We start from the raw sequence: 26,134 nt of genomic DNA on the forward strand, positions 1-26,134 counted from the left end.
GATTGCTGACCCCAGCACTAATTCAGGATTGTTCCTGCATAGAAGCTGAGCGTATAATGAACCTTGAGTAATGCAAAAATGTGTCACAGTGATGCTGAAATGAATAGGAGAGGATTTCAAATGTCTTAGATGACCTGTTTAGCTAATGCTGGCTCTGTTATCCTCTAGTGTAAATGGGCTATCATTCATTTAGACTTAGCTTTTATTTGAAAGAAACAATATTTCAACATTTCACAGTTAATGATGTATTTTTGTTCTTGAGATGTGTACAACTATGGATAAAAATGCTGCTGATAAAAAGTGTTAGAATGTTATAAGCTTAATGTACTTGGATTGGGTTGTTTTTAATAGACCTTGTAAGATACACTGTTCTGGAATGATTAAAGTTGATAGTGAAAGCCATTTGTGGCCACTGTATTCATCCAACTGCACTGCAGACTGTGAAGCATATTGCTTGATAATACTGTTAAATTCTCTAGCTAATTTGCAGTTAATGCAGTTATCTAAAGTTTTCTAAAGCATGTGAAAATATTGTAACTGTCATTACGGAACTACCAGTGTAGTATTTTAATTGTAATTCATAAAGCCTCAGTAGGTTCCTGATTACAAAGCACCCACTGCTTAACTTTAAAGTCAACCTGAAATCAAAATGCATCTTTTATATCTTTTTAGTTCATGTCACTGATCATGTAGAGCATGGTTCATTATTTCATATTGTTTAAAACACAACAATTTTCTGTAATCTTGCATCAAAATGTATTAACTTTTGCTTGTCTCTAAAATATATTCTGATTTTTGGTTACGCCACCAGTGCACCAGTGGGCAAGGAAAAATAATAATATTTCACCCGGAAATATGTCACGGTATTAACTGATGTTAATTCTGTTATGATTCACATTAAGAAACAGATAGACATTTATTGTCCGCAATATGGAATTTTGTTTTTAGAATTAAAACAATGCATAACAAGACATAAAAATAGACATGGCAAACATCCAACCATCTGAAAGTGAATGAAAATACATTAGAAATTCATAATTATCCATAATTATAAGTGCACAGGTGTCATGTGGCATAAATACATTAATAAATAAATAAATAAAACACTGAACTCTGGGGAAGAAAATGTTATTACCTTGTCATGCCCCTACTTTGTTGGTCATTTAAACTCAAACCTAACATTAACATATTATAATTCAAATAAGCAGGATGCAAAGTTCACAATATTTATTCTAGTTTCTGCTATGAAACAGATTTCTAGAACAATACTCTTTTACCATAATATTATATTGTTATCAAAAAGGATTATGCAAGAATCAAGAGATTCAAGAGTTTATGTTTGGGCGCCCTAGCTAATTAAATTACTGTCTGTAGCCTTATGCTAACAAGGGTAATGTTCACCACATAACTTACAAGAAGAGTCCCATAGCTGAGGTTTATTACATGGTGAGGCACATGCAGTCTTGTTGTCAGCATGTTTATGCATGTGTTCTATTCTAAATGTCACCTGGGCTCATGAGTCTGGTAGGGATTAGTGGCTCTTATACTGTTTCACAGCACTGCTTGCCCTGCTTTCCGATCACACTAGCAGGAGCTTCAGTCCTCTCGTCTCATGTTTCAAACATCCATGTCTCGACTCATAAATGGCAAAACTGAACAAATAAAAAAAATAACAGAGAATTGTATTTGAGTTGGATTTTCTTTGCTGTTACCTAGTGAGGTACTGTGATTTAAGCAGTGATGTGTTTGGGGATGGACCATTGAAATAAACAAGTGATACTCTACTATGGAAGGGCTAGAGGGCTATAAACCTTCCCAGAAAAACTGGGCTATGAAACAGTAAAATTCTGTTTTGAATATCTTTTTAATGAGTTGCAATGACATTTGTTATCCAGAACTAACCATGTTCTTGTGGCTAATTGCAATCAAATCCCCACAATAACATTCCATTATCTTGTGTAAAGCCCAACAGAGTAGAGATTGTTCAGGAACCAGATGTGAGCAGATGTCTACAAACTTTCCACTATACTTCTATGTGTATATTTGATCTTTATGTTAATATTTTGTGCTTTCTCACATGAATACTTGTATTAGTTCTAACTCAGATCCTCAGTGTCAATACACACTTCTGACAAAACGTCATATCATAGGAACCTAAAACAGAGAGGAATAGCATGCAGCTCCTGAGTCGAGCCTTTTTTGTTGAGTAGGCTCCTTTTATTGATTGCCGTCTATTAGAGAGAAACCGTGGGTGATGTCGAGCTGTGGGTGGGTTTTGCGTTTGCTGACTGTGAAAGCTTACGTGCTGAAATGCATTGGTAGCTTGCTGCTGTCAATCAAAGGGTTCATTAATAAGGTTTTTTTGCCATATTTGATGGAAATGTGCCATTAGCGATACACGATGAAAGTGATCTGACAACAATTATTCTTGATTATTCACGTCCAAAATGGACTGCTTATGTTTCCCTTGTTCTCATATCATATTGTTGCTCGTTCTCACAAAGGCAGATACTTGGCATTTGAATAGAGCATGTGTAGTGCTGCTAACAGCTTGAGATGGATTGACGTCGAGTGGAGCAGATGAAAGGAAAGTTGTTACCGCTCACTATGTCAGCTTTCTCTTTCTTTTCCTTAGCCCGGCAGCAGCGGCATCGACCTGGGATTAGTGTGACGTCACTGCCACAGCCAGACAGAATATATAATTGATGCTTTTTGCTGAGAGCCACGCTCCCTCTCTCCTCGCAGTCAGCATCAGAGACAAAGGGAGAGGAGGAAACTGGGAAGAGAAGAACCAGAGACGGAGAGCGAGAGAGAGAGGGAAGGAGCGCCAATACAGCAAAAAATCTTGTTTTAGTTTAGATTGCCCTCAGCTCAGCCACCGTCTTTCTCTCAGTCTTTTTCAGATTTTTTTCTCTCTCTGTTCCTCAGCACTGTTTTTTTTCCACCTCTCTTGTCTCTCCTCTCCCTTCTTTACTCCTTTTAATTGGATTTGGAGAGGAGAAGTGGGTGGCTACAAGCCGAGAAGGTTTTTTATTACTTTTATTCCGAACAGGGGCTAGCTGACCTCCACCTCTTGCAGTGCCTGGAATATCTGGATTCTTTACAGAAGCGTTGTGTGTTTTCTAAGATCCAGTGGATTGTAATTTTTTACGTTGCTGGTGGGCTGCCCCTGTACTTTTGCATGAAGAATATGGGTGGATATTGGTAGCATCCCCCTCCTCTCTTTAGAATCGAAGATATCAACAAGAATATTACTCAGAATTTCCAGCAAAGTAGCAAGCCTTACAGATCCAAACCGCAGGCGCTTTCAGAGACTAAGTTAACTCAGAGACGAGCTCTAAATTAGGTTCCACTGTTCTGCTCTTTGTCCTCAACACATGTAGGTTAATGGGGAGTCGCTCGCACTTTAGAGCAGATTTAGTTCACCTGGGGTCATGAAGAAAATCTGGTCCAAGAAAAGGTTCCAGGTAAGTCGTCTACAGTCTAGGTTCATCGTCTGTCAGAATGAAACCAATCACTGATGTTATTGTGATGTTCTGAGGCTTTATCTTCACACTTTTTTTTTTGCTCTCTACAAGTATCCCTAGCAGTTGCATTTTATTCATTGGTATATTGGATGCTAATCGTGCTATTATGTTCGTTGAGTCATCTAACCTTTATTTAACCTTAACATCTTGTGGAATAAACAACTTCCTCAGTGATTCCGGCAAGCTTGTTTTGATTTCAGTGATGGTGGTTTTCTTCTTAACCAAGCTGTGGAATCACAAAATGATTTAATTATGTTAGGATTAGAGCCAATAATGCTGTAAAAAACTGTTGGGTAATGCAGCCTGTTTGAAGAATAAACATTTTCTCTGGCAGACCGGAAACTGATGGAGCAAGAGAGAGTGATGCCCACAGGGACAATTATAATTACCCTGTTGCCTTGGTAGCAAGATGGGAGGGTGTTTAAAATACTGCAAACCAGCATGACAATTGACAAAGCAAAAACTGATTCCGAGGCAATGTAGCAATCTAAAGTCTTTTTAAATAGAGTCCTTTGTTTCATTATCATATGATCCGTTTTCATAGTTTGACAGTATGCGTTTTATGTTGGTGCCATTTTATGATGTTTGTATTGTGATATGCCTGAGGAGATGAAGCTTTAGATAGCATCAAAATATTGCGCACCCACATATTTACAGCTAACCCGCATTCCTAATACCTCAATTTGTTGTTGTTCTTTCCAGAGAGCTGGACACTCTAGCTGGATGTTTGGAAGACTCACTCATGGTGTGTTTAGTTCTATGAAACAATTATTGCTAAAGATTAAATGTAGTTGTGTGATGTAAGTGGCTTACCTATATGAGGACATGCATGTGTTTTGCAGCTGGTTAAAATGTAGATAGAAATAAAAATGGACATATTAGCTTGAATGCTTGAATGCTTGGCAAACAGCAAAGCCATTAGTGATGAGTTAATATTTTTAATACTTTGCTTTTTTTCTTATTCTAGAATTACTCATTATGCCAATGGATTTTGGAGCACTTTTGATTATGCAAAGATTGTTAGATTAGTGTGTGATGATGAAATGCCATTGAAATTGTGTCTGTGTGTGCGTGTGTGTGTGTCATCTGTGCACCAGCACATGCCTGCAGATAGACATTTGTTTCTATAGTAACAGTGCTCTTTTGTCCACCTCTCTTTTCTGCCGCTATGGAAGTGAAGTTTTTCGCTTGTGCAGGAAGCAAAGCAATGGTAATTGTTGCTTTACTTTTTCATCTCTTCCACGGTTCAGTAGACTTGTGGAGTAATGTTCCAGGTGATATTTATTTACAGGGAGTAAAGGGATCACTGGATTTTGAAAGATGATGCAGTGTCATTACAGAACATCCACAACATGCAGTGTTTTGGTATTGTATTGGCCTGTAGTGTTGGCTTGTAGTATTTATGATCTGTCATTACACATCATGCAGCACTTTGGCTTGTAGTTAAAAAAAAATAATGCTGGCATTATTTATATCATTGTACTTTATATGTACATGCAAGTACCAAATTTAAGGAAACTAGCACTGGTTAAAGCTTTAGTCTTTTGACAAGCCCTCCTTTGTTTCTCTGCAGACTCAGAAAACACAGATGATGAGAACGGGGAGTCCCAGGTCTCCATGGAAACGAAAGAAAGGTCCAGGGCTCAAGCTGTTGGCAGTCAGCTGAAAGGTAAAAAAAGTCTTTAATGCCTTTTCTTACAGTCATTTTACTCATAACTTACAGTATACTTGTTCATAAAGCATACAATACAGCAGGTGTAACCATTCCTGGAAGGCTGGGGTCACAGTTTGGTGATTTCCCTGCACGAACACACCTGATTCAACTTGTCAATTAATTTTAATTACCAGGTATAGTTGGTGTGTTTAAGCAGTGAATTTGGCAAGCTGTGCTGGACTCTAGCCCTACTGTACTGGAAACTGATGACCCCAGCACTGTATGCATAATGTGCTTTTTGCCTCTGTGTTAATACAGCATATTATCCATTCAGGTGGTGGAAAGACAACCGTTGCCCATATTCCCACTCCATGTGATGGCCCCATAGTGGAGAGAGAGATGATGGCCCTGGGCTCAAGAGCCCCAGGTCTACAAGACCCCCTCCAGCCTGGCAGGCAAGCAAATGCTGGGTGTGTTGAGAGCCCCCCTGTAAGACACCTGGGAGTGGAAGCCCTTGTGCGGGCCTCTCAGATCAGTGTGTACTACCCAGCAGTGGGGTCCGAGGAAAGTATGTCCTTAGCCAGTGACTACTATGGCAGCGTGTTCAGCCTCTATCGACAAAGGACGTTTTCCATATACAGTGTTCAGGAGTAAATACTGGCTCTCATGATGACACAGCACAAGGCTTTGTGGTTTAAATGGGCACAAACCAAATTTATGAGAATTTTTTTTCATCTTTTCAATTTTACCATTAATTCTTATTTGTCACAGTCTTTTAAGTTATCCTTTAAGTTCTCCCTTATATATTTTTTCACTTTTTAAAATTATTACCTTCCTTTGACTCCACTTGCTTTGTTAACCTTCGTTGGTGTTTCTGTGTTAGCATGCATCAATGTTTGTCACTACTTGCGTCTTTGCTTTCATGCATCGCTTGGTTTTCTGTTGTAGATCATGGTATTTATAGTACATTTTATTGTATTTGCTTTATTTGTTACTCTAGACTGTTGCAGTTTGACATATCACACCCTTTTGTTTCACTCCAAGACTTCAGTGTAAGACTTCAAAAGTGTTCTACCATTTCATTCTTTCTTTATCATAACATTACATTTCCCTCAATCACCCTATTCCAGGAGGCAGTTGGACTCTTTTACAGGGGAAGTATCCCCACTTGTCTCAAGTCAACCTTCAGAAAATGCCCAGAGCCCCATATCTCCCTCACACTTCATTAGTGGGGCAGAAATAACAACAGCCCACAATGGTAACAAAAAGGTAGTAGATGAAGAACTCCCAGGAAAAATCAAATCCTCCAAATCCTCCACCTCATCTCAGAGTAGTGGTTCCCAAGACCCAGCCTTGCTCCAGACACCCAAACTCCCTCGATCAGGTCCCAAAATCTTTGATAAGGTAAGAGCCTTTGAGGAACGCAGGCACAGCATTGATGCACCACAAGTGACTTTGTCAGGGTGTCCGACGGTTGGTTTCAGCCAAAGTACATCCAGCGGTTCTGAAGATGGGAGTAAAGCGTTTAAGGTCTGTGACAACCCCATGAGCGACGTGGCACTCAGAAGGTCAGTCTTCAAACAAAGAGCCTCCTCGCTGGAGGAACAGCCCGGCTATGCCCAAAAGGTCCAAAACTTTCAAAGCAAGTTCTCAGAGGAACTTCAACGTATTAAAAAACTTGTTGGGAGACCTAATATCAAGGAAGCTTTCTCAACTGAGCATCTCACCCAGACTGACAGGCAGCCAATGGGCAAGGCTGAACTACTTGATAGACTTAATGATGCAGATGAGAAAAAAATTAACAATGCAGAAGTATCTCAAGAGGACCTACCAAACCTACCAACAAAAGAACTGTTGCAGCAAACAAAAGCAGAGCTGTTCTATGAAGCACCAAAATGTGAAGGCATATTGAAAATAGAACCCCAAGTAGAACCTACTGATGAGTTACAGCTCAACCATTTAGTAGAGAGCATGGGCACCTTTGAAAAAGTCAGTGTCCAGAAAGTGTCAGAACAGTGTTCACCAAGGATTACCAGAAAAACCTTGGGAAGTAGATTACCATCCCCTACAAAAGAGGTACCATCTCCAGAGGCTGAACAGGCATTGCCCAAGAAGGATCGAAAGTCTTCAAGCCCTGTGGCCAAAAGAGCACAGTCCTCCCTCCAAGAAGAAGCAACCCGAGCACCTCCAAAGCCCCCAAGGCTTCTTGGTTCAGCTTCCACATTTCCAAGATCATTTAAGGGAAGAGAAGAGAAGAAGTCCCGATCACTCCTGCCTAAACTGACCATACCTACCATTGTAGTTGAAAGTGAGCCTATGGAGGAAGACGAGCAGGTGACAGTGTGTAGCCAGAAAATAATAAAAAGAACTGAGGAGAAGAAAAGAGATGGAAGAAGTAAACAGATGCAACCAATGTCCCCAGAGCAAGGTGAGAAAACCAGTTTAGATACAATATGAAGTGTGATGGAGAACAGGATGTCTCAAGGTTGAGCTAAAAATATTCATGTGGTGTTCTCTTGTAAGTGTAAAAGAACGCACACAGAATATAATGTGTTCTGATAGAGACATTTATTTCTGTGAAAGGGCAGGAATGAAAGTGTTTAAAAATGAAAGATTAGAGAATTTCTTTACTTTTTGTTTGACTTTTTGATTGTCAGTAACTATACAGGTGTTATGATACATGTGACATAAATCGACTCTTATGGGCCTCCTTACAAAAAAATTTGTTTAGTAAATGTTCAAAAATGTTGCAAAATAATGTTCCTGCTATTGCTGTGTCTCAACCAGTATACTTCAGCCACTAGCCTACACCAACTACATTAACTGAAGCTCTTATGTAGGCTAATGGTTGAATGATACTATAAATTTATTGTAGATACCAGTAAGTCATGGGTATAAAATTGCATGAGTATAGATAGAAGAGGTCCAGTAAAGAAATTAGCTATGGGCCCCAGTGCACTGCTGGCACCAATGAATACATATACAGATGACACACTACACTATGACACCATTCTGCCAGACACCGAAGATAATGAGGTTGTTGCTGGCTGGTATGATGCTGTGATTGTCAGTGGATTGTTAACAACCAAAACCTGTGCTTGGCTTTCCCAGAGGACTCCTCTGATGATTCCTACATGTCTGCAGAAGAGGATCCAGAAGGGCTTTCTGCATTTAAACTTCCTCTTAAGGATGCTGTGGTTGCCCCTGGCTCAGAGGTGACGCTGGAGTGCATCATCACAGGAAACCCTTACCAAGGCAAGACTGTTTAAACTTCTTCTTTTGGCCACGGTACATTGCCATGATCTTGAGGCAATGTAAATTGCTAATGTTATGTGCAGCAGCAATGGGAAATGGCAAATGCATGAATATGTGAGGGATAGTAGACAATAAGAACCAAATACATGGGGTAATATCTAAAAATTGCCTCAGAAACCTCCCAGTGTGTCACAGTCTTTTTCTAGAGCTGCCAGATATGGAGTTATAATCAGAAATTTGGTATTAGATAAACACCTTCAATAGCTTCAAAAGCTATTAGATTGTAGCTTTTGACATAACCCTTAGAAGTTTAGTTATTAATGACATTTGACTATGTTGTCTAAATGCAACTGCACAATCAAATAATTAACTGCATAGTTGGTTACATTTACATTGGACTGTCTGCTTCAACAGGTTGAGCCAAGTGCATACTAAATGATTAACCATGATTTTCCAGTCACACACAAATTTTTGAGATCTACGAGGAACCCACTCTCTTTGAGTAAAATATCATGTAATGTGTGAGCCTCCTCTGCAGTCTCTTGTGTAGTGTGTACACAACTACGTAGACAAACAACTGGTTGAAAGGGATAAATATTGTATAGTGTGAGCAGTACAGTGATTCTGAGACTCTGAAAATGTAGTGTCTTGGTATTGGAGTCTTCAACAGGTTTAAGTGTTTACTGTTTGTGTTATTGTCAAGAAAAGCAAAAGCACAAAACAAGACTGCAATAACCAGACAATAACTGTTCAAACAATAGTAACATTTACACAAGTTCACAAACGCGGTATTGATTGAAAGTGTATAATCTGCCTTTTTGAGTGTAAGAAACAATTAATATAATATTAAACCATAATTTCAGATTAATGTTGTTACTGTTGACAATAATTTTTTTCTACTGAAGTTTTGCTCTCTCAGGCTTTAAGGATATGTGAATTAAGAATAAAATTGTTATTTTACTGGGACTAACATTGTAGTTAAAATGGCCTACACATGCAGTGCTCCAGTCACAGCGCGTTTCTGAATCATGACTGGTCTTTGGCAGTGACGTGGGGGAAGGGTGACATGCAGCTAAAGGTTGGTGCGGGGTATGAGGTGAAAGTAAAGGGAGGGCAGCACACTCTCCACATCTGCCAGATGAGACCCAGTGACGCAGGCACCTACTCTGTTATTGCCACCAGCAAATTGGGACGGGTTTCCAGCAGGGCCACACTTTTCATCCAGTCAGGTGAATGGAATGTCCAGAGTTTTTTGCCCTCACAGTTTGACTACCCATTATACTGGAACAAAATGAGCATTCAATATGCTTGAATGCGTAACTGTACTTTGGAGCCTTTTCTCCTTCCCTAAGCACGTGTTCCCTTTTTCATACTAGAGACCATCTCAAATGACGGGCCTTTGAAAGTGCAGCTTAAGCTCCTCACTGGTTGCCATGGCGATTGATAAAAAAAGAGCTCTCTGTCCTAAATCTGAATGATGAAATTATCATTTTTTGTCATTTGTTGGCCTTCATTCTGCTAATGATAAGAGACTTTTCCATTTGCTGTCTTCTTTTTTCGCTCACAAAATGATAAGGGATTCACCTTTAGTCCAAAATGTGCTTATTTGAATCACGTAGTAAACTAGCAGGCATTTCAATAGATTGGTAAAATTTCGAAGATTGAATAATCATGGTTTTAACTTCAAGTAATCTTAGTACTTGGATAAGACTCTAAAAGATTTGAGAAGCAAAATTAGTCCTGCTATTGTTAACTTCAGCTTTTTTGAGCACATTCTAAGCACACATTTTCTGGATGCAGTGGATTAACTGAATGTGCCACGTTCCTCTCCAGTAAAGCTGCAGCTATTTCTCTAAGTGCTTCTGCTATCTGGGGCTAGCTCAGAAGCCAGGCCTGTGTTTCCTTATTAGGCCACTAAGTACACAGTGTATTTATAGTGTCCCTTGTTCCTTGAAGTAATTGCAGCCTGTTTTCATTTCCCACTGCAAGATTAATGCGCCTTTATAGCCAGGAAATTCGACCATGGGTCAGACTGAACAAGATATTGCGCTCCCAACTGCTGCGTACTTGTGAATTTCATGAAACGCACAGGGGAAACTTCAGACAACATGCATGGGACCAAATTAATAATGACAGTGGAGCTGATTGGTTTTGGGTCATAAACAAATTCAGAGTGGCTAGTGATTGTGAGAGGTAGCAAGGGATTGTAGAAGGAGAAATAGAGACAGAAGGAGGGAGGAAGGGAGACAGAAGGTGAGATTGCAAATGCAGATTGGGAGAACAGTAAGTTATAGTTATTAAATAAACCATGACAGGCTGGCATACTGAAGATGCTGCAAGCCTTTGTGTTTCGCTCAGAGACAGCGAGTATCACCTTACATGCTAACTGTAACATTCTCTGCTTTTTTAATCTCTTGCGTGTTACTATAAACACAGAATGCTCCTTTTGCTTCTAGTGTTTATTTATTCTTTTTTTTATTTTGATTCTTATGTTTATATATTATAGTCTGGTTAATACTGAAAGAGAACTATCTATCTGCAATGTGAATTAAAATAAAAACACAAGCTAATTCGTACAATATAGTACAGGGCAATACAGTACAATATATCTGTAATATGTTGTGTTTATCATTGTGTATCAGTCAGTGTTAGAGGTAGTACAGTACAAAATACCATTGCAGTAATGTCATTACTTTGTATATAATGTGTGCATGTGCGTGCTACCTGTATCAGCTGACTGCGTGAATCTGATTCTTAAAAAGAGCAGTGCGAGCGCAGTAAGTAGTGTAAACTCAGCAAACAATCTGTCAAAGCATCTAATGGATAGAAATCGCTGTGTTGAAGAGGACAGAGCCCCAAACCTCACCTAAACAGGCAAGACTTGATTTTTTTCAGACACTGCTCTATAAGTTGTTAGGTACAGTGAGTGTGTTTCTTTTTCACCTCTTTTTGATTCAGAGATCTGGACGATATTAATAACAAGTTTATTTAAGCAAGTCTTTCCTGCCCCTGTTGACACAAGCTGCCATAACAGGGCACATCAGGCGTAATAAGTGCATTGTTGTGTAGGCTACAGTCAGACCTCTCAAAAGAAGTATTTCTGGAATTTTCCGCTCACATAGAGTGTGCACTGCCTCGGTCCTTCCTCCTATGAGTGGAAACATTTTGATTGGGTCAGAGACTGAAGGATTAATCAATTTTGTCTCCAGCTGTGGTCAGTTAGAACTCACTCTCACTACCATCTGCTTCTGCTCATACACCACGACCCTCTATAATCTCTCTCCTTGGTTGCCAAGCTCTGCGGTACCATGGCAACATCCATCCTGGTAATAAAATCAAATACAGTGGCAGTGTAGGCTACATTTATGCTACTGAGAATGCTATCTGTCTGTCTGTCCATCTGTCTATCTATCTTTCTATCTGTCTTGTAATAATTGTCGGGTTAACTGTGACGATCGCATTGTATCTGTTTGTCTTTTCTATCTATATATCTGCCTGTGTTAGGCCTAGAGATATATTTCCTGTTTGCTATACATTAATGTACATTAAACAATTATTGAAATGTGTTTACATTATTTTATAATAAATTACAGTTGGTTAAATCATTTAAATTCAGTTTACAGAATTTCCATTTAATTTCCATTCCATTTATGTTATTTACATTCTGTTTATCAACAGATTTGAGTCTGCATTTCCAGCTTTTTCCTGTTTGTTTTGGAAAGGCGTTGAAAAAATACATTTTTCTGCAAAACAAGAATGAATACGCAGCAATTACTTTTATCTAATTAAAATCATAATAAAATATCTCCTGTTCAACTTACAAGCTCAAATGTGGCATTAATTGAAAGTTCATCCACACTTTTGACAGAATCTCTCTGCTTGTTTTTTTGAGCTACATATGCCATTTCAAGCCATTTCAAGGTGTATGAACCTTGAGGCACATAGGAGAGTTAATTCTTTGTTGTATTGTGTTGTTGTATTGTAATTGCATTGTGTTTAAATTTTTTTTGTATTGAGGGCTCCTTATGACAGTTATAACGTCACAACAGCCATATAACTATCTATGGGTTCCCGTTTTAGAGCCTGTACAGGTGAGAGGTGGAACTTTGAGCTTGCCGCTGGAGCAGACTTGTAGTCCAGTGGCCTCTGATGAGGAGTTTCTGAGCCCCATGGAGGAAGTTGTGGATTTTGAGGTGCTCAACAGGACTGAGACAAGGTCACAGTTAAAAGAACCTCCCAAATTTCAGGTGTCATGTTTTTTCTTCCTTCTCTCAAATGGTCTTGACTAATTTGATCTGAACTTATGTTTGTTACAGTTAATGGATTCATCATACAAATAGCTTTTGTGTCAGCTGATGTCAATATCTGCATGTCTGCTGATGCAAATATTAATTCGTCTTGTCAGGTTGCCCTGGGTGATCAGGTAGTGACCGAGAGAGAAGAAGTCATTATGTGTGTCCAGGTGTCTGGGCAGCCGAAGCCAGTGATCCACTGGTGGGAGATTACATTTTCTATTTTCTATGAATCAGAATTCCGTCTGATCATGAATTACTGTACTTTTACTGTTGAACCACAGTGTATTTAAAATGGATGGAGTGGATGAACTGTGACAGATAATGCAACTGTATTTCTAGGCTTAAGGACAGAGTGAATATCAGAACAGATGGCCGGCACGAGCTCCGTGAAGTGGACAATGGGAAATGTGAGCTGAGAATCAAGTCGGCTGAAAAATCAGATGCTGGAGTTTACGTGTGCAAGATTATTAATGAATATGGCACCAAACAGACTGAATGCCGACTGGAGGTGAAAGGTGAGAGCGAGAAAGAGAGACAGACGTAGACATATCTATCTCATACAAGAGGTAGACATAGTGATACAGATTAGTTATGGAGTGTTTGAATCCTTGAATCCACAGCACTGTGCCAGGCTTGTAATATCCATGGCAACCCATTTGTTTCTCAGCTCCTCCTCCACTGGAGGTTTTGGCCATTACCAGCCCTGTGCAGGATGTGAGGGTCCGCGCTGGCAAAACAGCCCTGTTCGAGTGTCATGTGACTGGTCCGCAGGACATAGATGTGGACTGGCTGGCCAGTGGGAAGCTGATACAGCCAGCCCTACTGGACTGTAAAATGCAGTTTGATGGGAAGAGGTGCCGCCTGTTGCTCAGATCCGTCCATGAGGATGACAGTGGCTGCTATACCTGCAAACTCAGCACAGCAAAAGGTGAGCCTACTGAGTGACTAATAACTCTTCTTTAATGAAAATGAACAGTTCAACTTATAAAATGATATATTAATTAATTTTTAAAAACTGTTTACAATAGTGCTGCAAACCAGTATGTATTTTGCATATATTTATATTTGCATGTATTTAATATCTAATATAGTGGTTTCTAAATCAAACTGCTTGTACAGTAACAACTTATTTTAGTTATTATGTTAATAATAATTTCAATAAAAATCAAAACAACAATGTATCAAGTGTTTGTTGTTATATAAAGCAGAGGTTTAGTATATGTATTGTTTAGTATATGTATTGTATAGTGTATGTATATGTATATTTTTTCATATGTGATGGTCAGAGGAGCTCATTACCAGCGCCAAGCTCACAGTCATCCCATCAAAGGAACCCCTCTTTACACGAAAGCTAGAGGCACTGGAAGTTATTGAAGGTCGATCTGCACGTTTTGACTGTAAAGTCAGTGGCACACCACCACCTGAAGTAACATGGATACACTGTGGTGAGAAAAATCCCACTAAGCCGATTTCATTGTTTTTACTCCAGATCCACAAAATAAAACATTTGGAAAGAGCAGGGTACAACCATACACATTTGGTATATACCTTTAAATATATTTGTGCATGATTTATATACATTTTTTATACAAGCAATCTACATATTTCAACTACAAATAAAAAGCAAAAACTTCAGTTTCTGGTATGTACTGTTCATAAACCATTCAGCTGAAAGTGGCAGGAGTTTTACAAATTACTGCAGACACAATTAAGTCAATGCAGTGTGATGTTTGAACCAGATGAGCTTTCAAACCTAAATACATAAAAATATATTTGTTAAATTAAATATGATTATTGAAAAGAGGAATTTATAATTGAGGATATGAACTTTTCTCATTATTTTAGTTGTAACAGTGTTACAACTAAGCCTACCTTGTGCAGGATGTACTTTAGCTTGGTCAGCTCATATTGTGAATTGGTTACATGTGTCAAAATGGTACAATATTACAGCTACAAAGATAATGATTAAAAAATTGTAAGTGTGACTTCTGTGACTTATTATATCTTAGTAATCAACAAACGCTTATGATGAAAAAAATGACTTGTATGGTACAAAAACGTTTATTGTTTATAGGCTGAATCTCGAGGAATATGTTTGCTGTGAAATTGTGCTGATGACGTTGCTATGGGAAAATGAGATAAAAGTGTTCTACTTGACTCTGTTTAACTACATAAAATGTCCATGTTACATTTAACCCTGCATTAGTTTGTGCCCTGCTCTCCCCTACTTCTCCCAAAAGTCCTGACATGGCTAACTGGGCAAGCTAGGAGTAACTTATTATGATGATTATTTTTGTACAATGCAATAGAGCCTTACTTTAATACCTTAATTTTTTTTGAGAGTTTCATTAAGGAAATGTCTGTTCTTTCCCCTCATTAGAACAACCAGTAGTGGAGAATGAAAATATTCACATTTTCACAGAGGGTCGACATTCCCTGGCCATCTCTCATGCTACCAAGCAGAATGAGGGGTTTTACTCGGCTATTGCTCGAAACACTCATGGTCAAGCCGAAACCTCAGCTGAACTCTATGTGCAGGAACCTCGGCCAGTCATATCATCTCACATGTAAGACATGTTGTCAGTATTCTAGATCAGCGGTTATCCAGCTCTAGCTCTGTACTGCATATTTGGGGGGTTGTTCCTGCTCTTACATATCTGGGGTCTCATTTATCAAATATGTACATGCACAGTTTTGTGCATAAACTGTGCCCATGCACATTTCTACACATTTGATTTAAGAGTTTTTTTCTTATCAGTGAGACTCTGCATATATTTAGAAGTACTTGTAACCATACATATGCAGAAAAATCTAGTGGTAGAAAAGTGTAACCACATGAGACACAAACTTCCAATTCTTGTCAACCATTTCAGCGTAATTGATGATGCTCATATACAGTCGTATGGAGAAGTTTGGGCGCCCCTGGTCAGATTATGTTTTTGTTAGTGTTCTAAGTGAAAATAAGTTAACACATCCTCTACACAGAAAACATTTTAATGCTCAATTACTGTTTATTTTGGGGAAGAAATGTGGCATATACAAAGGTTATGGTACATTTGGTATGTTATGTTTTTTATTTTCCATGAAAATAGAAATTGTGCTCTAAAATTAGCAAAAATTGTCATATTTAAATCTGCTTAGTGTAGTGGATGTTCTAAAATGTTTTCACTTGGAAGATAAGCAAAACATCTAATTTGTCCAGAGATGTTCAGTGTTTTGCATAAAAGCATAGATGAAGCACTGACAGGTGACAATAAAATCAAATAGAAGTAAAAACTGATTATGGTGCAGACAGTAACTAATCTTGCCTTGCTTGAAACTTTGCCATGTGGTTGTTCGGGGAGTATGTTTTATGGCAAGCCAATTTAGTCTTGCTTTTAAATCTGTTGAAATCAGAAGTGCAATGTGAACAAATAATAATGTTAATACTAGTAGAGATGAAGAAGAATTTTGAATTTGAACTAGTAGAATTTTGAAAAAAAAATAATTATAACATCAAAATTAAACTATGGCTACTAGAAGTTATTTTCTAGGGTGTATGAATTCAGTGAGTACTAGTAAAAATTCATTGCAGTTTATTTTAATGGGAGGAACAATGTGGTAATTCAAATGACAAATGCAAAAATTAGATTTAGATTTAGGCATAAAGCAACAGGAAATGAAGCTATTTGAGCATATTAAAGGGAAGTTATTTGCCATATATAGCCATTTGGGTGTTGTGGAGGATTTATCATAATTATTTGTGTAGAAGTGCATACATTATGCAGCGGTACAGTGGGCCCATGGTTTAGTATGTATCACGTTTTTTGAGACAAGGCAACAGTACAGTTTCGGTATCTTTATATTTAAGAAAAAAAACACGTTTTAAACAATTAACTGTTTATTTTACCTATAGACAAATAAACAACAACATGAGTTACTAGGTCTGGTTTCTGTCTCTAGTGTATGAAATCAAGAGGAGGAAAACATTAAAGCTTAACTTCTCTCTGTCTCGCTAGCGTTTGCCATTGTCACGTTAATGCTAAGAGAATGTTTTTAGTTCCCCCTTTCTCCTCCATCTCATATTTGCACACAGAGGGCCGAGAGATGTTCTGTGGATCTGCATGTACAATGTGCATGTAGTCTGCAGCGCAAAAAGCAAGTTTTAGAAATTATAGGAAAAAAACAGGCATATCATAATACAGTGGTTCATGTGCACATATTGAACCGTAGGGGTGTAACAAACGGTTCAACAATATACTGTGTACCATTGCATCCATAGCTTATTTATGTTTGATTAATGCAAAATCTTTATAACATATTATATGCACAATAAATAAGGCCCCTGACTGATCTAACTTTAATTTTACAGAAGAATAACCAATAAAACATATATTTGCTGTGTTTGTTTCAGGTCAAGATTGGAGAAAATGCCTTCCATACCAGAGGAGCCAGAGGTGCTGGAGGGAGAGATGGAGCATAGGACGATGCCAGACTTTGTGAAGCCTGTTACCGACCTCGAAGTGGTAGAGGGGAAAGAGGCATTACTGAAGTGTAGAGTGACAGGCATGCCATACCCCACCATTGCCTGGTACCATAATGGCCAAAAGATAGAAAGTACTGAAGACAGGAAAATGACACAGTGTAAGTCAGCCTTATGACCTCAACTCCAAGCATTCTGGATGTTCGTTCTGTAATCATTCATACATATTTGAACATGAACTGTATCTACACTGAAGAAAAGAATGCACTAAATTCCTTTTATTCAAATGGGTACATTACAATCACATGATTAAAGTATATTGTATGAGCATAGTTATTGCCAAAAGAAAGTAAACTGAGAGAAAAAAGTGTGTTTATGTAATAGATTGGTGCTGTCACATCTTCAAAGTGGTAAAATGGAAATAATGTTCTTGACACTTAATGGAAGTTAATGGGATTTTATTGAGATTGTATTCTATGTCATTTTGGAGCACCTCTATTGGTCCATTCATCGTGAAATTTTGTCACATTTTAAAGACCAGCTGGCATTTCCAAATTCTGTGAAAAAAAATAAAATATGGAAATACAAGATTTTGTTTTAACAACAGCAATATTTTACTAAAGTGGAAGTGATGTCCACATTAAGTAAATTCAGTGCATTACTTTTTTCAGTGTATTTTATACTGTGCTGGTGATGTTACCGATTCTTCTGCAGTAATAGGGTGGATGCCACAACTTTGCATCATGAAATATCAGTGACTGACAATATGTTAGTGTATTTGTTTTTTAGGTGTTTTTTCAACATAAAAACGTATTGAAGTATAAAATACTGTGCAAGACTTTCTCTAGCAGTTAAGAGGTGCATTGCACCAAAATCTTCAAAGCTGCTTCATCTCACTGTCCTTTACTTTGTTCCAGGTATGCAGCAGTTTTATAATTAACTACATTGCTTACTTTCTCTTCTTTGGTCTCTAGACGGAGATGTCCACAGTCTGGTTATTCGGTCAGTGTGTCATGGCCACAGTGGTGTGTATAAAAGCGTCATCTCCAATAAGGTGGGGAAGGCCGCTTGCTATGCTCATCTGTATGTGACAGGTAAGAGACTATCATGGCTGAGGTATGGCTATATATCCACATGTAAATGTTCAGTATTCTTCCTAGAGAAGCTGTTACAGAAGCTGTTTTCTCTCAACAGACATCATACCTGAACCACTAGATGGGCCTCCAGTAGTTGAGTCCATAACTGGAAGAACCATCACGATAAGCTGGAAAAGACCAAAGAATCTTGATCCATCCATTGGTAAATACCCTTTTTGCGTATTATTGCTTGATAGTGCTTTTTGTGTAATTTCCCCATGCATCTGTAATAAGCTCCTGTATTTATAGCATTATAGCCTATAACTGCTTTTAAAGCACATTTTAAAACCTTGTTGATTGAAAAGTTTGATTTATGGCTTTGCCTCTATGCATCCTTGTTTTTAATATACTGGTTTACTATTTAAAGAGGTTTTATTGACTCTTTACTTTTTAATAGAGCTCCACAAATCATTACATAAGCAGATGCTTGCAGTACAGGCAAAAACTTATTTTAAGCATATACATTATTCAAGCACAATCACTCTTTCTCTTATGAATAATGTTTAAAAAGGAGACAGCCATGTTGTCATACAGTATTTTTCACAAATGTACCAAGAGAGATGTTCCAGCTAGAGCTTTGGAAGAAAAAAGTGTTTCCTTAAAGCAGTGCTTCAATCAAAAGTCATTTTATATAGGTGTCCATGTTTTAAATACTGCTTTGTGCCAAATGGACATATTTGATTTTTTGTATATCAAGAAATCAAATCATTTTTCATCCTCCATAGATTCAGTTACATTTCGCTTTTGCCAGAAAACTAATTTTCTCTCATCAGTTACCAAGTTTTATACTTTTGTGCAAAATAACAATGAGACGTCCAGCACCACACTTAACTTGTGATTTTTCAGGCTAAATTGACTGCACCGCTGCTTGTTTTGATGAATTACATTACTTAATTATCAGATATCTGCAGAAAATTATTTTTTGTCAGTACTTTGATCAACATGTTTACATGCACTTAATGAGATAATATAATTGCATAATGAGAAAACTCCAGGTCTGCATAAGTCAGGCAATATTTGGATTTCTGCTTTGCAACCTGCCAGTAAACTCACAGAAGAATAAGGATGTGATATAAAAGTCAGACTATACATAATGAATGGAATGTTTTATTCTTTTTACAAATGGAGTAACTTAACCAGCAAATATGAATATATATGATCTTGTACATAGATGGCACTTTCCATGAATAGAGTTTATTTTAAGCCTTAAAAACTTTTCAATAATGTACTTTTTTCTTTGGTGTTTTTTGGCAAAGCAGTAATCAAAGTAAGAGCTTAAACTTCAGAAAATGTTATGTGTCCACCTCAGGCTGTCAAATCAGATACTGTATGTAGATGCTGTTTTTCTCAAATGTACAGCATTTTTTGCATCCCTTTTACCAATGATTAGGGGCATGTATAAATGACATTTAAAATTCATTATTTTCTAACAAGACATACATATATTTATGAAATGCTTTTTTAAGTTTTAAATTAAATAATAAATATTATAAATATATTATGTTTTCTATATTTCTGATATATATTACTTCAAAACACTTAAGGTTTTTGCTTTCTGTAAATGTAGTACAGCCTTTCTTAGCAATTTTAATTAATAATTGTTGTTCCCATATTGATGCTATTGGTAACATAATCTGTTAAATTAAAATGTTTTACTGTGCCCAACCACATTTTTCATACATTGTTTTGATAAATTTGTCAGGAAAGACGCTCTAGCTAGAGAAATGCATTTTCTGATACTATGAGATGAGTGTAAAAGCTCAATCTGGTTAATGAGAATTGTAATGTAACTGTAAATGTAATTGTAACTGATACATGAGCACTCATTACATAAATTTTAAATGCAGAGGTCTTCCTGTAGCTGTAATATTGCTGGTTTTCTTATGTGCCTTTTTTAACAGACCCTAGTTCCCTCATGTATGCTGTACAGCGGCAGTCTTTGGGCTCCATCCAGTGGACGATCATAGCGTCCAGTCTGAGGGAGACTTCTTACACTGTGACCTCCCTTTCAAAAGGAGTCCGATATGCCTTCAGGGTCCTCTGCAGTACTGGCAAAGCCTTCAGCAAACCCTCTCAGCCTACGGATCTGGTTCAGCTCATTGATAAAGGTACAGAATATCTGTAGATTACTAATTACTAGTCAGTTTCAGCCAGGAAACATTCAAATTATGGAACTTGCTGTTAGGGATGAGATATGCTAAGTATTGCAATATGAAATATTGTGGTTAATTACTTTCGACTGCAAGTTATTTTTTATCCAAAAGAAAACTTTGTTTTCTGTCTTATGAAAGTCTAATTTATTAAGTTAAACAAAATTGTGAAGTAGACAAATCATGTTAAAAAACATTAGGCTCATTTACCAATATCTTTTCAAGTTTTTAATTAAATTTGTTCTTGAGAAAGGTCCTAAGAAAAAGTCTACATCAGATTCATGACATGTTCTTAAACTGCAGAACAGTTCTCACCTTTGTGCTCTTTTATTCAGAACAATTTACAGTGGCAGGTACATGCCATTTGTGAAAGCATTTTTGCTTTCACAAATCAGGATGTTATGTTTTTGCCATGTCACGTACCTTGTAGAAACCTGTTTCTACAGAAGAAACCTATATGGTCAAGTTTTAATAAGCATTCAGATGTCATTGGAGGCTGACATCTTTTGTGTTTTGTGGTGTTGTGGATGACATTTTCAGCTATATCCATTTATAATAAACGCTAGAGTGCTGGTATTTACTCTAAAACATCCAAGGCCAAGCACTTGCAACTACATATATCTGTATACACTGAACAACTGCATGCGTCATAAAAAAGAACAATATACACCAATTATAGAGAATGTGTAAAACTACAACGTAAGTGTAGTAGCCGCGTAAACTGCATAGAAATACATAGCTGGTGGCTGATTCAAAGTGGTACTACCGTTTTGCTCATTCCATTTTGTTCATTCCAACTTGTTTGCATACTTTAAAAGCTAAATCTGTTTATGCATGTTATATATATATATTAGAATGTATTGAAGTAATGTAACATGTTTTTTTCTGTGACACCCAGCCTGTATAAACCATTTTCTACAGAAGAAACCTTTGTGACTAAGCATATGCATTAAATGTCTGTTGTGGACACAGTAAAGACTGTTTTTTTATGTTTTTTTGTTTTTTTTTTTGTGTTGTGGGTAGGGCTGGGTGATTAATCGAAAAGTAATCGAAACCGACATTCAGAACATCTAACCAACGTAATCTTCCCCACTCTGTGTTTTCATGTACTGTCCCCTTAAAAATTACCGCGCGTGTAGTCACGCGTGTGTCCACTCTGCGACATGGAAGCTAAGGCTATGTTTGCACAGCAGGTAGAAATGGATTTTTTTTGTTTGGCTGTTCACAATATCTTTTAAATGTGACCTGTATGCGACATCGGTCTGAACAGACCACGCCCCGCATGCACAAAAAAACAATGCTTCCCGTTGCTTCAGGTGGCTCATCCAGAGGTAAACAATCTTAACTATGAACGAATGCCAGTCGCTCCCGGAGCTTTCAGTTTCGTCTTCGCCAGCATCACCGGAGCCATCATGAAGCTTCACTGACCGACAGCTGGGCTCATCACCCAGAATGTGTTCGAGCACGGAGGGGTTTTGGATGAGTCTCTTCTAATTTTTGTAGAGAAATATCACCCCAAATGTTTATTAGGTCTCAGCAGCGCGAAATTATGACGAATGTCGAGTTGGATTGAAGTAAAAGTCGCGTGAATTACGATCTGGCTGTTGAGACAATTTAAATTAAGATATGCAGAGCATATTTACAGTACAAACCTTGTCAGTGAACTATGAGGGCAAAAAAACAAACAAAAAAACCCCAAAAAATAACCGTTCATTAATCGTAATCGAGGTAAAACATTCAGTTAATCGTGATATTGATTTGAGGTCATATCGCCCAGCACTAGTTGTGGGTGACATTTTCAGCTATGTCCAGGAGTCACAACTATAGATTTGGCTTACAATTATGTAGAATCTCCAGCAGTGACAATTCTGTTTAAATGTTGCAAAGCTGAAGTGCATGCCGGAAATGCAAGGCTGACTGTTTTAATGTACAGAGTGACTTTTACCTTTTGATTTCAGGGCAGTACCTACGCAAAGCACCAGTCATCCTGGACAAGCCTGATATTGTGTATGCAGTAGAAAACCAGCCTGTTGTCATTGCAGTAACCCTAAACCATGTACAAGCAACGGTCACTTGGAAAAGGTAAGAGTGCAGTTCAAAACTATAGAATTTTTATTTGCATATTTAGTTTGTTTAATACTCAGCAAACCCTGGTTTCACAGGAGGGGCGTGGCACTTGTGAATAAGCCTGGTACATATGAGATGCTTATGCCAGATGATGACCAGCATGCTTTGAAGATTTCCAGGGTGAAGGGAACTGACATTGGGCAGCTGATTTGTATGGCAAACAACCAGTACGGCTGTGACCTTTGCACTATTCAGCTAGCAATGGCAGGTGAATGTCCCTTTCTTTGGAGCTCATCTCTCACAGACTTTCAAAGTTACATAAACACACCCTTGTTTGTCTGGTACTTACCTTAAAACATCCACCACTGAGCACTCCCAGCTCCATTTATTATCCATCTGCACTGAACTTTGTGGTAGACAGTAGCACTGGGATTTTGTACCTTTTAGCACCTCCTGCTTTTGAGACCATCATGGAGGACTTGGATGTGTGTGTTGGTGAAACGCCTCGTTTTCCTGTGGTTGTTGGTGGGAAACCTGATCCTGACATTTTATGGTACAAGGTGAGCTATAAACTATGAACTGTCACAGTTCAGCTTCCATCAATAATTTTATCTTCTGTCGTTTTCTACATAGCAAAGTTTTGTTGCCTTTATCTTATAACCTGACATTAGTGATATGTGAATTATATTTGTTTATTTCAGGACAATGTACTGCTTGCAGAGAGCAGTCATTTCACTTTTGTGTATGATGACCAAGAGTGCTCCCTTATGGTCCTCAGTGCACACCCTGAAGATTCAGGAGTGTACACTTGCACAGCTAAGAACCTGGCAGGAGAAATCTCGTGCAAGGCTGAGCTCACTGTCCATGCTGGTAAAACATAAACCGGAAAGAAACAGTGGCTACTTGCAAACATTTGAATCACACTTAATATATTATTAATTTTTATTATGTTCAGTTTTTATTTAACCACTTTAATGGCCAGGAGATTCTGGTGGGTCCAGGCTTTCTTTTCTCACTGTTATAATGTAATGTCCAGGTTTCACTATTTTCTATGTATTTACTGTCTAATAAGTCTTAGGATGCAGAATGCCTGGGATTTTTAGCAATTAAAGGTTAATTTGGCTAAATAGCCCTGAATTAAAAACAGCTTGTCCTTCAGAGCTTCATGCACTGAATATAATGAAGACACAGACATAGGCTCTGGATAATTTATGTATATTTTTAGCTTCCAGTGAAGTCATTTGTCCATATTTTTATTCACATTGGAGTAGGAGATTTAGCCAGTGATGTGTCTTAAGGGGGTTATTGTGGATACTGGATATAAGCTATAATTTCATGTAAATAAATTTCATAATCTTAAAAATTTTAGTCTAAATTTTTGTTCACTACCACAGCAAAACTGGTGGAGAAGGAGGAGGAGCAAATAGAGGATGAAGGGACCATTCTAAGGCGCATGCGCAGGTTAACAGATTACTATGACATCCACAAGGAAATTGGCAGGTCTGTCAGAAGGCTTTCATGTTTGGCATGCAGTTATAAAAATTATCTGACCTTGAATCTGTTTTTAAAAGCTTCTTAAAATGTTTGTTTTTGCAGGGGAGCTTTCTCATACGTTAAACGGGTGGCCCGGAAAGGAGAAAAGCTTGAATATGCTGCAAAGTTCATATCAGCTCGGGCCGAAAGGAAAGCCTCTGCTCTAAGAGAGATGGAGCTACTGGCTGAGTTAGACCATGAGAGGATCCTCTATTTTCATGATGCATTTGAGAAGAAAAACGTTGTGGTTATCATCACAGAACTGTATCCTTTCTCTGTGGATGTACAGGGTTTTCTTTAGCCAGTAGTTCCTCTTAATGTCAGTGTGAATTGAAAATCCTAATACATTTTCCTTCTGTTAACGGTGTTAGGGTGGGTTTCTGAGCTAGCTGAGCATTTTTTCCTTGATGATTGGTGGTGGTGGTGGAAAGGGGAGGTGAAACATGACATTATTGGTTAATATTAATTTTCCCCACCCACTAGTGGATGGTGACATTACCAAAAATCTAAAGATGTTTTAGAGGCAAAAGTCATTACATTTTGCTAGAAGATTACAGGAAAACAAAAATACAACTTTTTAAATTGTATCATAGGATGAATCATGCTTAATATGATTAGGGACATGAACCTAAAAGGTACGTTTAGGATGACTTAAAAGAGCAGTGGTTCATTGCTTTATTATTCTTTACTGCTTAATGAAGATGTCATGAGGAGCTTTTGGAAAGACTGACGAAGAAGACCACCGTCTTGGAGTCTGAGGTTGGTTCACTTATTCTGTATTCAGAGAACTTGAAAAAACTGAGATGATTACACTTGTGAAAGCAGTTATTGGTGTGTCTTACAGATTCGGTCTTGCCTAAGGCAGATAATAGAGGGCATCTCCTACCTACATCAGAATGATATCATCCATTTGGATATAAAGGTACAGATATTTTCAGGATAATACCATACTATATAATTTATTGTACTTGATTACTGGAGAAGATTGCAACTGTTTGTGTATTTCAGCCTGAAAACATCCTCATGGCAGACCGCAAGAGTGACCAGATTAGAATTTGTGATTTCGGCAATGCTCTGAAGCTTACCTCAAACGAAGCACAGTACTGTAAATATGGGACACCTGAATTCATTGCCCCTGAAATTGTTAACCAAACACCTGTCTCTAAAGCAACTGACATCTGGTATAAAGTCATGCTTGTCACATTACTAATTTCTTTAATCTTATTTAACATTTCTTCGATCTATCTATTTTTCCTAAATTGAATTAATTTCTTATCTAGGCCTGTGGGAGTGATCACGTACTTGTGGTAAGTCAATGTGTACTTAATTATAAGTTAATTTAATTAACATTAAATTAGTTTATTTAATGTTCACTGAGTGATGTGTCTGGCGCAAAATTGACAAACATTAGTAAAAAATTTGGTCATAACAGATTGAGTCAACGGATTTGTTTATTACAGCCTCACTGGAGTGTCTCCTTTTGCTGGTGAAAATGATCGAGACACATTGCTCAACATCAGGAATTCTAATGTGGCATTTGAAGAGAGTATGTTTGCTGACCTGTGCAGAGAGGCAAAGGGATTTGTCATTAAGCTTCTTGTAGCAGACAGACTGTGAGTGCTTACCTTCCAGAACCTTGAAATATCCTATACATATTTTATACAGTTAATGAAATGATAGATTTTCATGTTTTAAATAAACAAATGGCATTTTGTTGTTGAGTTGCATCATGAAACCACAGTTCATATATTTGTGCTATAATTGTGCCCAGGAGACCTGATGCCACTGAATGTCTTCGACATCCATGGTTCAAGGTAAGCAAGATTATCCTGTGAGTGCTTAGATTCTTACATTAGAAGTTCTTTTCTTGACATGAAAATCATCATAATGTTTCTTTTCAAAGACTCTAACAAAGGGAAAGAGCATCAGCACAACAGCGCACAAGCAAGTGTTGGCTAGGCGGAAATGGCAGGTAAGCAGTAAGCCTCTATAATTAAAAATAAGTTTGGAAATCTCACTGAAAAATTTGCTGATTGTCCTCCCTGTCTGTTTTAG

General features: G+C 37.8%; 1 protein-coding gene across 5 annotated transcripts in view; it reads left to right on the plus strand.

The window, feature by feature from the left end:
- spega (striated muscle enriched protein kinase a) overlaps positions 1–26,134 on the plus strand; it is a 43,036-nt gene that overhangs the window by 5,990 nt on the left and 10,912 nt on the right. For 2 of the 5 annotated variants that reach the window (XM_036570557.1, XM_036570559.1), the window contains 27 exons: positions 5,101–5,196; positions 5,516–5,651; positions 6,312–7,609; positions 8,293–8,436; positions 12,517–12,683; positions 12,842–12,930; positions 13,071–13,246; positions 13,399–13,659; positions 14,018–14,176; positions 15,112–15,298; positions 17,125–17,354; positions 18,168–18,287; positions 18,388–18,492; positions 20,231–20,437; positions 22,438–22,561; positions 22,642–22,814; positions 22,994–23,106; positions 23,248–23,416; positions 23,941–24,046; positions 24,143–24,343; positions 24,781–24,838; positions 24,924–25,001; positions 25,088–25,260; positions 25,360–25,386; positions 25,540–25,692; positions 25,851–25,893; positions 25,983–26,051. In XM_036570557.1, the coding sequence (XP_036426450.1) occupies positions 5,101–5,196; positions 5,516–5,651; positions 6,312–7,609; positions 8,293–8,436; positions 12,517–12,683; positions 12,842–12,930; positions 13,071–13,246; positions 13,399–13,659; positions 14,018–14,176; positions 15,112–15,298; positions 17,125–17,354; positions 18,168–18,287; positions 18,388–18,492; positions 20,231–20,437; positions 22,438–22,561; positions 22,642–22,814; positions 22,994–23,106; positions 23,248–23,416; positions 23,941–24,046; positions 24,143–24,343; positions 24,781–24,838; positions 24,924–25,001; positions 25,088–25,260; positions 25,360–25,386; positions 25,540–25,692; positions 25,851–25,893; positions 25,983–26,051 (4,862 nt within the window). Of the gene's footprint in view, positions 1–1,690; positions 3,468–4,229; positions 4,273–5,100; positions 5,197–5,515; positions 5,652–6,311; positions 7,610–8,292; positions 8,437–12,516; positions 12,684–12,841; positions 12,931–13,070; positions 13,247–13,398; positions 13,660–14,017; positions 14,177–15,111; positions 15,299–17,124; positions 17,355–18,167; positions 18,288–18,387; positions 18,493–20,230; positions 20,438–22,437; positions 22,562–22,641; positions 22,815–22,993; positions 23,107–23,247; positions 23,417–23,940; positions 24,047–24,142; positions 24,344–24,780; positions 24,839–24,923; positions 25,002–25,087; positions 25,261–25,359; positions 25,387–25,539; positions 25,693–25,850; positions 25,894–25,982; positions 26,052–26,134 lie in introns of those variants that run through there. The other 3 variants (XM_036570560.1, XM_036570561.1, XM_036570558.1) reach the window with 3 other exon arrangements.

Source organism: Colossoma macropomum, unplaced genomic scaffold (genome assembly GCF_904425465.1).
Source record: "Colossoma macropomum unplaced genomic scaffold, Colossoma_macropomum, whole genome shotgun sequence".
Taxonomy (NCBI): domain Eukaryota; kingdom Metazoa; phylum Chordata; class Actinopteri; order Characiformes; family Serrasalmidae; genus Colossoma; species Colossoma macropomum.